This window comes from Cherax quadricarinatus, chromosome 32 (genome assembly GCF_038502225.1).
Source record: "Cherax quadricarinatus isolate ZL_2023a chromosome 32, ASM3850222v1, whole genome shotgun sequence".
NCBI lineage: Eukaryota > Metazoa > Arthropoda > Malacostraca > Decapoda > Parastacidae > Cherax > Cherax quadricarinatus.
The window spans coordinates 32,217,473-32,234,183 of record NC_091323.1 but is presented as its reverse complement, the minus strand read 5'-3'; the positions used below and the strand labels follow the sequence as shown (position 1 = coordinate 32,234,183).

Below are 16,711 nucleotides of genomic sequence, written 5' to 3'. Positions count from 1 at the left end.
CTTCCCTTTGTTCATTCAGTGACACTTCCCCTTGTTCATTCAGTGCCACTTCCCCTTGTTCATTCAGTGCCACTTACCCTTTTTTCATTCAGTGCCACTTCCCCTTGTTCATTCAGTGCCACTTCCCCTTGTTCATTCAGTGCCACTTCCCCTTGTTCATTCAGTGCCACTTCCCCTTGTTCATTCAGTGCCACTTCCCTTTGTTCATTCAGTGACACTTCCCCTTGTTCATTCAGTGACACTTCCCCTTGTTCATTCAGTGCCAACTACCCTTTTTTCATTCAGTGCCACTTCCCCTTGTTCATTCAGTGCCACTTCCCCTTGTTCATTCAGTGCCACTTCCCCTTGTTCATTCAGTGCCACTTCCCCTTGTTCATTCAGTGCCACTTTCCCCTTGTTCATTCAGTGCCACTTCTCTTTGCTCATTCAGTGCCACATTCCCTTGTTTACTCAGTGTCACTTCTTTTTTTCCATTCAGTGCCACTTCCACTTGTTCATTCAGTGCCACTTCCCTTGTTCATTCAGTGCCACTTCCCTTGTTCATTCAGTGCCACTTCCCTTGTTCATTCAGTGCCACTTCCCCTTGTTCATTCAGTGCCACTTCCCCTTGTTCATTCAGTGCTACTTCCCCTTGTTCATTCAGTGCCACTTCCCCTTGTTCATTCAGTGCCACTTCCCCTTGTTCTTTCAGTGCCACTTCCCCTTGTTCATTCAGTGCCACTTCCCCTTGTTCATTCAGTGCCACTTCCCCTTGTTCATTCAGTGCCACTTCCCTTGTTCATTCAGTGCCACTTCCCTTGTTCATTCAGTGCCACTTCCCTTGTTCATTCAGTGCCACTTCCCTTGTTCATTCAGTGCCACTTCCCCTTGTTCATTCAGTGCCACTTCCCCTTGTTCATTCAGTGCCACTTCCCTTGTTCATTCAGTGCCACTTCCCTTGTTCATTCAGTGCCACTTCCCCTTGTTCATTCAGTGCCACTTTCCCTTGTTCATTCAGTGCCACTTCTCTTTGTTCATTCAGTGCCACTTCCCCTTGTTCATTCAGTGCCACTTCCCCTTGTTCATTCAGTGCCACTTCCCCTTGTTCATTCAGTGTCACTTCCCATTGCTCATTCAGTGCCACTTCCCCTTGTTCATTCAGTGCCACTTCCCCTTGTTCATTCAGTGCCACTTCCGCTTGCTCATTCAGTGCCACTTCCCTTGTTCATTCAGTGCCACTTCCCTTGTTCATTCAGTGCCACTTCCCTTGTTCATTCAGTGCCACTTCCCTTGTTCATTCAGTGCCACTTCCCCTTGTTCATTCAGTGCCACTTCCCCTTGTTCATTCAGTGCCACTTCCCTTGTTCATTCAGTGCCACTTCCCTTGTTCATTCAGTGCCACTTCCCCTTGTTCATTCAGTGCCACTTTCCCTTGTTCATTCAGTGCCACTTCTCTTTGTTCATTCAGTGCCACTTCCCCTTGTTCATTCAGTGCCACTTCCCCTTGTTCATTCAGTGCCACTTCCCCTTGTTCATTCAGTGTCACTTCCCATTGCTCATTCAGTGCCACTTCCCCTTGTTCATTCAGTGCCACTTCCCCTTGTTCATTCAGTGCCACTTCCGCTTGCTCATTCAGTGCCACTTCCCTTGTTCATTCAGTGCCACTTCCCCTTGTTCATTCAGTGCCGCTTCCCCTTGTTCATTCAGTGCCACTTCCCTTTGCTCATTCAGTGCCACTTCCCCTTGTTCATTCAGTCTCACTTCCCCTTGCTCATTCAGTGCCACTTCTCCATGTTCATTCAGTGCGACTTCCCCTTGTTCATTCAGTGCCACTTCCCCTTGTTCATTCAGTGCTACTTTCCCTTGTTCATTCAGTGCCACTTCCGCTTGCTCATTCAGTGCCACTTCCCATTGTTCATTCAGTGCCACATCCCCTTGTTCATTCAGTGCCACTTCCCCTTGTTCATTCAGTGCCATTTCCCTTGTTCATTCAGTGCCACTTTTCCTTGTTCATTCAGTGCCACTTCCCCTTGTTCATTCAGTGCATCATCCCCTTGTACATTCAGTGCCACTTCCCCTTGTTCGTTCAGTGCCATTTCCCCTTGTTCATTCAGTGCCACTTCCCCTTGTTCATTCAGTGCCACTTCCCCTTGTTCATTCAGTGCCACTTCCCCTTGTTCATTCAGTGCAACTTTTCCCTTGTTCATTCAATGCCACTTCCCCTTGTTCATTCAGTGCCACTTCCCCTTGTTCATTCAGTGCCACTTCCCTTTGTTCATTCAGTGACACTTCCCCTTGTTCATTCAGTGCCACTTCCTCTTGTTCATTCAGTGCCTCTTACCCTTTTTTTCATTCAGTGCCACTTCCCCTTGTTCATTCAGTGCCACTTCCCCTTGTTCATTCAGTGCCACTTCCCCTTGTTCATTCAGTGCCACTTCCCCTTGTTCATTCAGTGCCACTTTCCCCTTGTTCATTCAGTGCCACTTCTCTTTGCTCATTCAGTGCCACATTCCCTTGTTTACTCAGTGTCACTTCTTTTTTTTCAATTAAGTGCCACTTCCCCTTGTTCATTCAGTGCCACTTCCCTTTTTTCATTCAGTGCCACTTCCCCTTGTTCATTAAATGGCACTTCCCCTTGTTCATTCAGTGGCACTTCCCCTTGTTCATTCAATGCCTCTTCGCCTTGTTCATTCAGTGCCACTTCGCTTTGCTCATTCAGTGAGACATTCCCTTGCTCACTCAGTGTCACTTCCCCTTGTTCATTCAGTGCCACTTCCCTTGTTCATTCAGTGCCACTTCTCCTTGTTCATTCAGTGCCACTTTTCCCTTGTTCATTCAGTGCCACTTCCCCTTATTCATTCAGTGCCACTTCCCCTTGTTCATTCAGTGCCACTTCCCCTTGTTCATTCAGTGCCACTTCCCCTTGTTCATTCAGTGCCACTTCCCCTTGCTCATTCAGTCCCACTTTCCCCTTGCTCATTCAGTCTCACTTTCCCCTTGTTCATTCAGTGCCACTTTCCCCTTATTCATTCAGTGCCATTTCCCCTTGTTCATTCACTGCCACTTTCCCCTTGGTCATTCAGTGCCACTTCCCCTTGTTCATTCAGTGCCACTTTCCTCTTGTTCATTCAGTGCCACTTTGCCCTTGTTCATTCAGTGCCACTTTCCCCTTATTCATTCAGTGCCATTTCCCCTTGTTCATTCAGTACCACTTTCCCCTTGGTCATTCAGTGCCACTTCCCCTTGGTCATTCAGTGCCACTTCCCCTTGTTCATTCAGTGCCACTTTCCCCTTGTTCATTCAGTACCACTTTCCCCTTGTTCATTCAGTGCCTCTTCCCCTTGTTGATTCAGTGCCTCTTCCCCTTGTTGATTCAGTGTCACTTCCCCTTGTTCATTCAGTGCCACTTCGCTTTGCTCATTCAGTGCCACATTCCCTTGCTCACTCAGTGTCACTTCCCCTTGTTCATTCAGTGCCACTTCACCTTGTTCATTCAGTGCCACTTCCCTTGTTCATTCAGTGCCACTTCCCCTTGTTCATTCAGTGGCACTTTTCCCTTGTTCATTCAGTGCCACTTCCCCTTATTCATTCAGTGCCACTTCCCCTTGTTCATTCAGTGCCACTTCCCCTTGTTCATTCAGTGCCACTTCCCTTTGCTCATTCAGTCCCACTTTCCCCTTGGTCATTCAGTGCCACTTCCCCTTGTTCATTCAGTGCCACTTTCCCCTTGTTCATTCAGTGCCACTTTCCCCTTATTCATTCAGTGACATTTCCCCTTGTTCATTAAGTGCCACTTCCCCTTGTTCATTCAGTGCCACTTCCCCTTGTTCATTAAGTGCCACTTCCCCTTGTTCATTAAGTGCCACTTCCCCTTGTTCATTAAGTGCCACTTCCCCTTGTTCATTCAGTGCCACTTTCCCCTTGTTCGTTCAGTGCCACTTTCCCCTCTGATTATATTCAGCCAGTTTTTTCAAATCGGATTAAAAACTTTATTAAAACCTCTGTAACTGGACACTTGTTCCCGTAGCTAATGTTTTTAATCAGAAATATCTTGACTTAAGTGAGAAAAGTTGGCACCCCTTACAGAGTGGCACTCCTCATTTACTTCTTACTCAGTGGCACTCTCACTTTTTACTTAGTGGCACTCTCACCTCTTACTCAGTGGCACTCTCACTTCTTACTCAGTGGCACTATTACTTATTACTCAGTGGCACTCTATCTTCTTAATCAGTTGCAGTCTCACTTCTTACTCAGTGGCACTCCTCACTTCTTACTCAGTGGCATTCTCACTTCTTACTCAGTGGCACCCTCACTCACCCTTCATTCAGTGGCACCCTCACTCACCCTTCATTCAGTGGCACCCTCACTCACCCTTCATTCAGTGGCACCCTCACTCACCTTTCATTCAGTGGCACCCTCACTCACCCTTCATTCAGTGGCACCCTCACTCACCCTTCATTCAGTGGCACCCTCACTCACCCTTCATTCAGTGGCACCCTCACTCACCCTTCATTCAGTGGCACCCTCACTCACCCTTCATTCAGTGGCACTCTTACTCACCGTGTTGGCCTCTCACCCTGCAGCGTGGAGACGTCATCTGGAGCATCAGGACCAGTATCGTGGCTACATATCAAGGCAGCTGCCACCAGCGACTCGGGAAACTACAGCTGTAGTGCCCAGGATGCACACACTGCCACCGTCCGTATCCAGGTCCTTGACGGTGAGTCCTGCACCTCCTACACGCGTCTTAAACACGTCTTATACAGGCTGTATACAGTTCCTCAACAGCTCTTGTAAACACCTTACTGTGGTACCGTACACGTCCTGTACAGGTTGTACACAAATACTAGATGGATCAAATGAAACAAGAATATACAATCAAGACATCTTTACTGAACACGTTTTGCTCCTGGGACTTTGGTATATATAGTGGAGAAAGTAGGTGAAAATCAGGCGAAGGAGTTAAGTCACCTGAGTGTAGTGTCAGGTGCCAGCAAGGAACTAGTATGTACTAGTATCATATGTATGAGGATAGTTGAAATGTTTAGATAAGGTAAAGTTTTCTTTGGATTTTTAACCCAGCAGGGTTATCCACCCTGGATAACCCGGGGTAGGAAGGGAGGGTTATCCTCCCTGGATAACCCGGGGTAGGGAGGGAGGGTTATCCAACCAGGATAACCCAAGAAAGTCAGTGAGTTATCGAGGACTGTCTGTCTTATTTCCACAGTGGTCTTTCAGTCTTGTCCCCCAGGATGCCACCCACAACAGTCGACTAACACCCAGCTGCCTACATCAGTACACCAAGACTGATGTACTGATTACATCAACTCCACGCTGAGGGACTCATTACCTCAAACTCCTTCTGATCTTCGCAGTTCTTCTTTGTATAGGACTAATGAAGCCACTGTGTGGCGATACGTTTCCTCAATAAAGATACCCAAGAGTTGCACATGTGTCTAATTTACCAAGTCTCTGACGGAAGGAGTGGTCATGGTAGACAAGAGAGTTGCTTCCTGAGAGGGGTCTGTCTGAGATTGGTGACCAGTTCTCCTCCAGGTGAAGTTAGGAACCTAGGTTCCTCAGTGGTGACGTCGTTGGTAGAGTTGAGTATATTCTTAGGACACCTAATCAAAAATCTGCCTAAAATGGTAGGTAACATAAATTCTGCTTATCTCAAACGCTCCTGGGACCTCCTTCCAACAAGCATCACAAACATCAACGGTGAGAATAAGCATACAACATCATTTAATGTCACTTCACTCTGCGTTGATGTTCCTACTGATGCCGTCAATGATGTACTCAATCGTAGGCATACTGATGACATCAACTTGCTTCTACATAACCATGACTTCATAACACTAATCCAGCTGGGCATTAATCTCAACTTACTTATATATGGAACCCAGTTTTTTGAGGAAGTGTTCTGGCCTCTCTCTCTAAGAAATCCTCTAAGTGCTGCCTTGGCAAACATTTTTCTAGAACATTGAATCTGAAGGTTTTCACAGCATCATTCCTAATACAGTCACATGGTTACATATCCCAAAAGACTCAATGTCAACAACTCTCAAAATCACTCTTCAACTAGAAAACGAAGACAGATTTACATTGCCTGGCGGCGTTCCATGCAGGTCACCCAACACCCTGTCTTTCATAGTCTGCACTCTAAGGCACTCGCACCGGGAAAAAGTGCCTTCACATCTTACACTTCCCTCTCTACTGTATACAAGATCAGTCACAGAGCCATGATTCTGTGCCACGCTGGTTCCTTACTGCTACCTGACATGGTAATCAGGTGACCTGACACCTTCACCTGATCTTCACCAGTGACTTGCTCTTTTCACTCTATGTTTACAGTGAGGAGAGCAGGTAACATTTACAGTGACCAGGGTCTCAGGACCAAGATCCTGAGGGCATGCACTTGTGTTCTTTCATCCATCTAGTACCTGTGTGTTACCTGTACAGGTCATGTACAGTACCCCTGTAAGAGCTGTTTAGGAAGTGTACAGAACCTATACTGTTATATCTGTCTCCTTCATGTACTAGAGTAACGCTAATTCCTAGGTCTTCCCCTCCCCTTGTTCAGCCAGTTTTCCCCTCAAGTTATTCACTGCCTCCTCGTCCTCCTGCTTCTCCTCCTTCTCGTCTTCCTGCTTCTCCTCCTCGTCGTCCTCCTCCTCCTCCTCCTCGGTCTCTCCCCCACCACCTCCGCCTCATCTCTTGTGTACTAATTACCTCATCAATCACTGCCGTTTAGAATGCAATAAGATCACAGTAAACAGGTGATTTCAAAATATGCAAAACAACCACTCTGAAAGAATAGAGAAATTCCAAGCGCTTTCGTGACTACTCACATTATCAAGGAACTATGAAAGTGAAGCATCCAAGGAAGCTATATAAGGGGTCGGCCAGCACCTCACTATCAGATCCCACAACGGTTAAACACGTGACGCGCGGCGAGCCAACTTGGACAGGTCCTTTGCAAAACTCACCCCCAAGCTATTTATTTGTCCAGTGTATTATTAAATTCTACCCAAATTCTATTAATTATAAATGGATCTAATTTATATAAACCAAAGGAAATATTCATATTATTGTCAAAACTGCTTTTTATGAAACAAGATTCAATTATATTCCTGTCGACCATGGACTTGCTTGATACTACTTTCTCAACTTTTTGAAAATCAATTGGATGGTTAAAATCTCTTACATGAATAAATAGAGCATTGGAATCTTGTCCAGTTCTAATGCTATATTTATGTTGTTTTAATCTTAGTTCGAGATTTTTACCAGTTTGACCGTAATAAACTTTATCGCAAATTTTACAAGGAATCTTATAGACACATCCATCAGCATTTTGAGGGGAATTCTTAATCAAAAGTTTTTTTACTGTATCAAGATTTTTGAATACAACTTTAATATTAAAAGTCTTAAGAAGAGAAGGCATATCAACCAAGTTTTCATGGTAAGGGAGAACCAACATATTTTTAGTTGAATAAGGCTGGTTGCCCTTTTTTGGATTATAAAAAGTGTTCCTAGCAACTTTAAAAGATTTATCAATTACATTTCTTGGGTATTTTAAATCATTACCTATTTCATAAATTTTGGATATTTCCTCATCTATGAACTCAGGACTACAAATTCGTAAAGCTCTCAAAAACATTGATGAGAAAACAGACAGTTTGACTCTATCTTGATGCGAGGAATAATAGTGGACATAGGAACAGTTATTTGTAGGTTTTCTGTAAATTTTAAATTTGAATTCATTATTACCCTTAATAATTAAAACATCTAGAAAAGGCAATGAGTTATTTTCTTCAAACTCAACAGTAAAGTTTATAGAATGGGCTAAGCTATTTAATTTTCCAAGAAAATGGTGTATATCTACATTTTTGGGCATAAGACACAAAATATCATCAACATATCTGAACCATTTAGCTCTATTAGGGAGGATTGTGTTAAGCAACCTTGTTTCAAAAAATTCCATGTATAGGTTACTAAGAACAGGTGAAAGAGGATTTCCCATTGCCATACCAAACTTCTGAGTGTAAAACTTATCATTAAATACAAATTTTGCATCAACAATGCAAAGTTTAATAAGTTTAATGATAGTAGGAACTGGCAATGGTAAATCATAGTTAACGAGTTCTTCAGATAAGAAACTTAATAAATCATCAACAGGAACTTTCGTAAACAAGGAAGTAACATCAAAACTAACCATGTTAAAATCATTTAAGTCAGTCAAGGAGTTTAATTTATCAACCAAGTCTATGTTGTTTTTAACATTAAAGTTAGAAATTTTGCCAACAATAGGGCTCAAAATATCGACAAGCCATTTGGATAATTTATATGAAACTGACCCTATGGAGCTAATAATTGGTCTGACTGGATTCCCTGGTTTGTGTGTTTTTATTAGTCCATACATGTAAGGTAAAGATGGATTAGTGGAAGTAAATTGTTTGACTAATTCATCTTTGCCTTTCAGTAGAAGTTTTATTGTTTTATTGAAATTGCTGTTAACGGTTTCTAGGGGATTTTTCCTAAGTTTAGAATAGGTTTCAGTATCATCTAAGAGATTATTCATTTTTTCTTGGTAATCATTTTCTTTCATAATTACTATTGCATTTATTTTGTCTGCTTTAGTAAGGCGCAAATTTTTATTGTTATTAAGTGTATCATAAGACTTAAAGAATCTTTGAGGGCAATTGGGAATGTTTGGTTTTAACATAGAGCTGTATACCATTCCTTTACTAATATTAATTTCATCAGAGGATAAATCAGAAAATTTTTCAAAGTTACAAAAGGCTTTTGCAATTTCAACATTATTAAGTTTTTTTGAAGTTGCAAAACTTAGGCCAAAACCTAGAGCAGCAGTTGTATGTTTGTCTAAAATTTCATCTGATAAGTTAATTACAAAATTGTTATTAGCATGCTTTGTCCAATCACTATTTTCAATTAAAATGTCTAATTTTCTTTGTAGTTTGCTCTTGAGTTCATTACAAATTCTTCTGAGTTTATTATAGCAATGATCCAACATACTGTGTTTCCATTCTGATGGAATGGCCTGATTAAAAGAGTATTTTTTGTTTCTCAATATTTTGAATGCTTCCTTCTCCTGTATTTTAGTTATTTCAATATGTTTCTGAAGAATAATTCTCATAAAATCATCAAAAGGACGATCTCTCATGTCAAGGAGTCTATTGGGTAAAAGAGACTTGGGGAGAACTTGTTCATTTAAACAATTTTTTAAAAAATTAAGTCGAATTTTTAACTTGTGGGACTTGATCAGTGCAGAAGAAAACTGTGAAACAAAAGATATATGATTAGGAAAGCTTATCGAGAACATTCTGAAGAGTCGTGTGGTATCCATTAATGCAATAAGATCACAGTAAACAGGTGATTTCAAAATATGCAAAACAACCACTCTGAAAGAATAGAGAAATTCCAAGCGCTTTCGTGACTACTCACATTATCAAGGAACTATGAAAGTGAAGCATCCAAGGAAGCTATATAAGGGGTCGGCCAGCACCTCACTATCAGATCCCACAACGGTTAAACACGTGACGCGCGGCGAGCCAACTTGGACAGGTCCTTTGCAAAACTCACCCCCAAGCTATTTATTTGTCCAGTGTATTATTAAATTCTACCCAAATTCTATTAATTATAAATGGATCTAATTTATATAAACCAAAGGAAATATTCATATTATTGTCAAAACTGCTTTTTATGAAACAAGATTCAATTATATTCCTGTCGACCATGGACTTGCTTGATACTACTTTCTCAACTTTTTGAAAATCAATTGGATGGTTAAAATCTCTTACATGAATAAATAGAGCATTGGAATCTTGTCCAGTTCTAATGCTATATTTATGTTGTTTTAATCTTAGTTCGAGATTTTTACCAGTTTGACCGTAATAAACTTTATCGCAAATTTTACAAGGAATCTTATAGACACATCCATCAGCATTTTGAGGGGAATTCTTAATCAAAAGTTTTTTTACTGTATCAAGATTTTTGAATACAACTTTAATATTAAAAGTCTTAAGAAGAGAAGGCATATCAACCAAGTTTTCATGGTAAGGGAGAACCAACATATTTTTAGTTGAATAAGGCTGGTTGCCCTTTTTTGGATTATAAAAAGTGTTCCTAGCAACTTTAAAAGATTTATCAATTACATTTCTTGGGTATTTTAAATCATTACCTATTTCATAAATTTTGGATATTTCCTCATCTATGAACTCAGGACTACAAATTCGTAAAGCTCTCAAAAACATTGATGAGAAAACAGACAGTTTGACTCTATCTTGATGCGAGGAATAATAGTGGACATAGGAACAGTTATTTGTAGGTTTTCTGTAAATTTTAAATTTGAATTCATTATTACCCTTAATAATTAAAACATCTAGAAAAGGCAATGAGTTATTTTCTTCAAACTCAACAGTAAAGTTTATAGAATGGGCTAAGCTATTTAATTTTCCAAGAAAATGGTGTATATCTACATTTTTGGGCATAAGACACAAAATATCATCAACATATCTGAACCATTTAGCTCTATTAGGGAGGATTGTGTTAAGCAACCTTGTTTCAAAAAATTCCATGTATAGGTTACTAAGAACAGGTGAAAGAGGATTTCCCATTGCCATACCAAACTTCTGAGTGTAAAACTTATCATTAAATACAAATTTTGCATCAACAATGCAAAGTTTAATAAGTTTAATGATAGTAGGAACTGGCAATGGTAAATCATAGTTAACGAGTTCTTCAGATAAGAAACTTAATAAATCATCAACAGGAACTTTCGTAAACAAGGAAGTAACATCAAAACTAACCATGTTAAAATCATTTAAGTCAGTCAAGGAGTTTAATTTATCAACCAAGTCTATGTTGTTTTTAACATTAAAGTTAGAAATTTTGCCAACAATAGGGCTCAAAATATCGACAAGCCATTTGGATAATTTATATGAAACTGACCCTATGGAGCTAATAATTGGTCTGACTGGATTCCCTGGTTTGTGTGTTTTTATTAGTCCATACATGTAAGGTAAAGATGGATTAGTGGAAGTAAATTGTTTGACTAATTCATCTTTGCCTTTCAGTAGAAGTTTTATTGTTTTATTGAAATTGCTGTTAACGGTTTCTAGGGGATTTTTCCTAAGTTTAGAATAGGTTTCAGTATCATCTAAGAGATTATTCATTTTTTCTTGGTAATCATTTTCTTTCATAATTACTATTGCATTTATTTTGTCTGCTTTAGTAAGGCGCAAATTTTTATTGTTATTAAGTGTATCATAAGACTTAAAGAATCTTTGAGGGCAATTGGGAATGTTTGGTTTTAACATAGAGCTGTATACCATTCCTTTACTAATATTAATTTCATCAGAGGATAAATCAGAAAATTTTTCAAAGTTACAAAAGGCTTTTGCAATTTCAACATTATTAAGTTTTTTTGAAGTTGCAAAACTTAGGCCAAAACCTAGAGCAGCAGTTGTATGTTTGTCTAAAATTTCATCTGATAAGTTAATTACAAAATTGTTATTAGCATGCTTTGTCCAATCACTATTTTCAATTAAAATGTCTAATTTTCTTTGTAGTTTGCTCTTGAGTTCATTACAAATTCTTCTGAGTTTATTATAGCAATGATCCAACATACTGTGTTTCCATTCTGATGGAATGGCCTGATTAAAAGAGTATTTTTTGTTTCTCAATATTTTGAATGCTTCCTTCTCCTGTATTTTAGTTATTTCAATATGTTTCTGAAGAATAATTCTCATAAAATCATCAAAAGGACGATCTCTCATGTCAAGGAGTCTATTGGGTAAAAGAGACTTGGGGAGAACTTGTTCATTTAAACAATTTTTTAAAAAATTAAGTCGAATTTTTAACTTGTGGGACTTGATCAGTGCAGAAGAAAACTGTGAAACAAAAGATATATGATTAGGAAAGCTTATCGAGAACATTCTGAAGAGTCGTGTGGTATCCATTAATGCAATAAGATCACAGTAAACAGGTGATTTCAAAATATGCAAAACAACCACTCTGAAAGAATAGAGAAATTCCAAGCGCTTTCGTGACTACTCACATTATCAAGGAACTATGAAAGTGAAGCATCCAAGGAAGCTATATAAGGGGTCGGCCAGCACCTCACTATCAGATCCCACAACGGTTAAACACGTGACGCGCGGCGAGCCAACTTGGACAGGTCCTTTGCAAAACTCACCCCCAAGCTATTTATTTGTCCAGTGTATTATTAAATTCTACCCAAATTCTATTAATTATAAATGGATCTAATTTATATAAACCAAAGGAAATATTCATATTATTGTCAAAACTGCTTTTTATGAAACAAGATTCAATTATATTCCTGTCGACCATGGACTTGCTTGATACTACTTTCTCAACTTTTTGAAAATCAATTGGATGGTTAAAATCTCTTACATGAATAAATAGAGCATTGGAATCTTGTCCAGTTCTAATGCTATATTTATGTTGTTTTAATCTTAGTTCGAGATTTTTACCAGTTTGACCGTAATAAACTTTATCGCAAATTTTACAAGGAATCTTATAGACACATCCATCAGCATTTTGAGGGGAATTCTTAATCAAAAGTTTTTTTACTGTATCAAGATTTTTGAATACAACTTTAATATTAAAAGTCTTAAGAAGAGAAGGCATATCAACCAAGTTTTCATGGTAAGGGAGAACCAACATATTTTTAGTTGAATAAGGCTGGTTGCCCTTTTTTGGATTATAAAAAGTGTTCCTAGCAACTTTAAAAGATTTATCAATTACATTTCTTGGGTATTTTAAATCATTACCTATTTCATAAATTTTGGATATTTCCTCATCTATGAACTCAGGACTACAAATTCGTAAAGCTCTCAAAAACATTGATGAGAAAACAGACAGTTTGACTCTATCTTGATGCGAGGAATAATAGTGGACATAGGAACAGTTATTTGTAGGTTTTCTGTAAATTTTAAATTTGAATTCATTATTACCCTTAATAATTAAAACATCTAGAAAAGGCAATGAGTTATTTTCTTCAAACTCAACAGTAAAGTTTATAGAATGGGCTAAGCTATTTAATTTTCCAAGAAAATGGTGTATATCTACATTTTTGGGCATAAGACACAAAATATCATCAACATATCTGAACCATTTAGCTCTATTAGGGAGGATTGTGTTAAGCAACCTTGTTTCAAAAAATTCCATGTATAGGTTACTAAGAACAGGTGAAAGAGGATTTCCCATTGCCATACCAAACTTCTGAGTGTAAAACTTATCATTAAATACAAATTTTGCATCAACAATGCAAAGTTTAATAAGTTTAATGATAGTAGGAACTGGCAATGGTAAATCATAGTTAACGAGTTCTTCAGATAAGAAACTTAATAAATCATCAACAGGAACTTTCGTAAACAAGGAAGTAACATCAAAACTAACCATGTTAAAATCATTTAAGTCAGTCAAGGAGTTTAATTTATCAACCAAGTCTATGTTGTTTTTAACATTAAAGTTAGAAATTTTGCCAACAATAGGGCTCAAAATATCGACAAGCCATTTGGATAATTTATATGAAACTGACCCTATGGAGCTAATAATTGGTCTGACTGGATTCCCTGGTTTGTGTGTTTTTATTAGTCCATACATGTAAGGTAAAGATGGATTAGTGGAAGTAAATTGTTTGACTAATTCATCTTTGCCTTTCAGTAGAAGTTTTATTGTTTTATTGAAATTGCTGTTAACGGTTTCTAGGGGATTTTTCCTAAGTTTAGAATAGGTTTCAGTATCATCTAAGAGATTATTCATTTTTTCTTGGTAATCATTTTCTTTCATAATTACTATTGCATTTATTTTGTCTGCTTTAGTAAGGCGCAAATTTTTATTGTTATTAAGTGTATCATAAGACTTAAAGAATCTTTGAGGGCAATTGGGAATGTTTGGTTTTAACATAGAGCTGTATACCATTCCTTTACTAATATTAATTTCATCAGAGGATAAATCAGAAAATTTTTCAAAGTTACAAAAGGCTTTTGCAATTTCAACATTATTAAGTTTTTTTGAAGTTGCAAAACTTAGGCCAAAACCTAGAGCAGCAGTTGTATGTTTGTCTAAAATTTCATCTGATAAGTTAATTACAAAATTGTTATTAGCATGCTTTGTCCAATCACTATTTTCAATTAAAATGTCTAATTTTCTTTGTAGTTTGCTCTTGAGTTCATTACAAATTCTTCTGAGTTTATTATAGCAATGATCCAACATACTGTGTTTCCATTCTGATGGAATGGCCTGATTAAAAGAGTATTTTTTGTTTCTCAATATTTTGAATGCTTCCTTCTCCTGTATTTTAGTTATTTCAATATGTTTCTGAAGAATAATTCTCATAAAATCATCAAAAGGACGATCTCTCATGTCAAGGAGTCTATTGGGTAAAAGAGACTTGGGGAGAACTTGTTCATTTAAACAATTTTTTAAAAAATTAAGTCGAATTTTTAACTTGTGGGACTTGATCAGTGCAGAAGAAAACTGTGAAACAAAAGATATATGATTAGGAAAGCTTATCGAGGAAGATAACAACTCTCATTGCTAAACTATGGAACTGATATCTGTATTATACACGATGTATTGTTTGTATATCTTGTATGCACTAGGTATATCTTGTATGCACTAGGTATATCTTGTATGCACTAGGTATATCTTGTATGCACCAGGTATATCTTGTATGCACTAGGTATATCTTGTATGCACCAGGTATATCTTGTATGCACTAGGTATATCTTGTATGCACTAGGTATATCTTGTATGCACCAGGTATATCTTGTATGCACTAGGTATATCTTGTATGCACTAGGTATATCTTGTATGCACTAGGTATATCTTGTATGCACCAGGTATATCTTGTATGCACCAGGTATATCTTGTATGCACTAGGTATATCTTGTATGCACTAGGTATATCTTGTATGCACTAGGTATATCTTGTATGCACCAGGTATATCTTGTATGCACCAGGTATATCTTGTATGCACTAGGTATATCTTGTATGCACTAGGTATATCTTGTATGCACTAGGTATATCTTGTATGCACCAGGTATATCTTGTATGCACCAGGTATATCTTGTATGCACTAGGTATATCTTGTATGCACTAGGTATATCTTGTATGCACCAGGTATATCTTGTATGCACCAGGTATATCTTGTATGCACTAGGTATATCTTGTATGCACTAGGTATATCTTGTATGCACCAGGTATATCTTGTATGCACCAGGTATATCTTGTATGCACTAGGTATATCTTGTATGCACCAGGTATATCTTGTATGCACCAGGTATATCTTGTATGCACTAGGTATATCTTGTATGCACTAGGTATATCTTGTATGCACTAGGTATATCTTGTATGCACCAGGTATATCTTGTATGCACCAGGTATATCTTGTATGCACCAGGTATATCTTGTATGCACCAGGTATATCTTGTATGCACCAGGTATATCTTGTATGCACCAGGTATATCTTGTATGCACTAGGTATATCTTGTATGCACCAGGTATATCTTGTATGCACCAGGTATATCTTGTATGCACTAGGTATATCTTGTATGCACTAGGTATATCTTGTATGCACCAGGTATATCTTGTATGCACTAGGTATATCTTGTATGCACCAGGTATATCTTGTATGCACCAGGTATATCTTGTATGCACTAGGTATATCTTGTATGCATTAGGTATATCTTGTATGCACTAGGTATATCTTGTATGCACTAGGTATATCTTGTATGCACCAGGTATATCTTGTATGCACTAGGTATATCTTGTATGCATCAGGTATATCTTGTATGCACCAGGTATATCTTGTATGCACTAGGTATATCTTGTATGCATTAGGTATATCTTGTATGCACTAGGTATATCTTGTATGCACTAGGTATATCTTGTATGCACTAGGTATATCTTGTATGCACTAGGTATATCTTGTATGCACTAGGTATATCTTGTATGCACTAGGTATATCTTGTATGCACTAGGTATATCTTGTATGCACCAGGTATATCTTGTATGCACCAGGTATATCTTGTATGCACTAGGTATATCTTGTATGCACTAGGTATATCTTGTATGCACCAGGTATATCTTGTATGCACCAGGTATATCTTGTATGCACTAGGTATATCTTGTATGCACCAGGTATATCTTGTATGCACCAGGTATATCTTGTATGCACCAGGTATATCTTGTATGCACCAGGTATATCTTGTATGCACTAGGTATATCTTGTATGCACTAGGTATATCTTGTATGCACTAGGTATATCTTGTATGCACTAGGTATATCTTGTATGCACCAGGTATATCTTGTATGCACCAGGTATATCTTGTATGCACCAGGTATATACGTATATATGAGTAAATTTAAACACTGATAAAATATTTTCTAACTCTCAGAAATTTGATTCGTTTTTGGGACTTGTATTGTTAGTATAATACAAGGTACATGTACTCACAGGTACATGTACTCACAGGTACATGTACTCACAGGTACATGTACTCACAGGTACATGTACTCACAGGTACATGTACTCACAGGTACATGTACTCACAGGTACATGTACTCACAGGTACATGTACTCACAGGTACATGTACTCACAGGTACATGTACTCACAGGTACATGTACTCACAGGTACATGTACTCACAGGTACCTGTACTCACAGGTACATGTACTCACA

General features: G+C 38.2%; 1 protein-coding gene across 1 annotated transcript in view; it reads left to right on the top strand.

The window, feature by feature from the left end:
- The window catches only part of LOC128690197 (zwei Ig domain protein zig-8-like), a 176,796-nt gene extending 172,020 nt beyond the window's left edge, over window positions 1–4,776 (top strand). The window contains exon 6 of the mRNA XM_070090731.1: window positions 4,563–4,776. Coding sequence (XP_069946832.1) covers window positions 4,563–4,776 — 214 coding nt within the window. The remainder of the gene's footprint in view (window positions 1–4,562) is intronic.
- The last annotated feature ends 11,935 nt before the right edge of the window (window positions 4,777–16,711 follow it).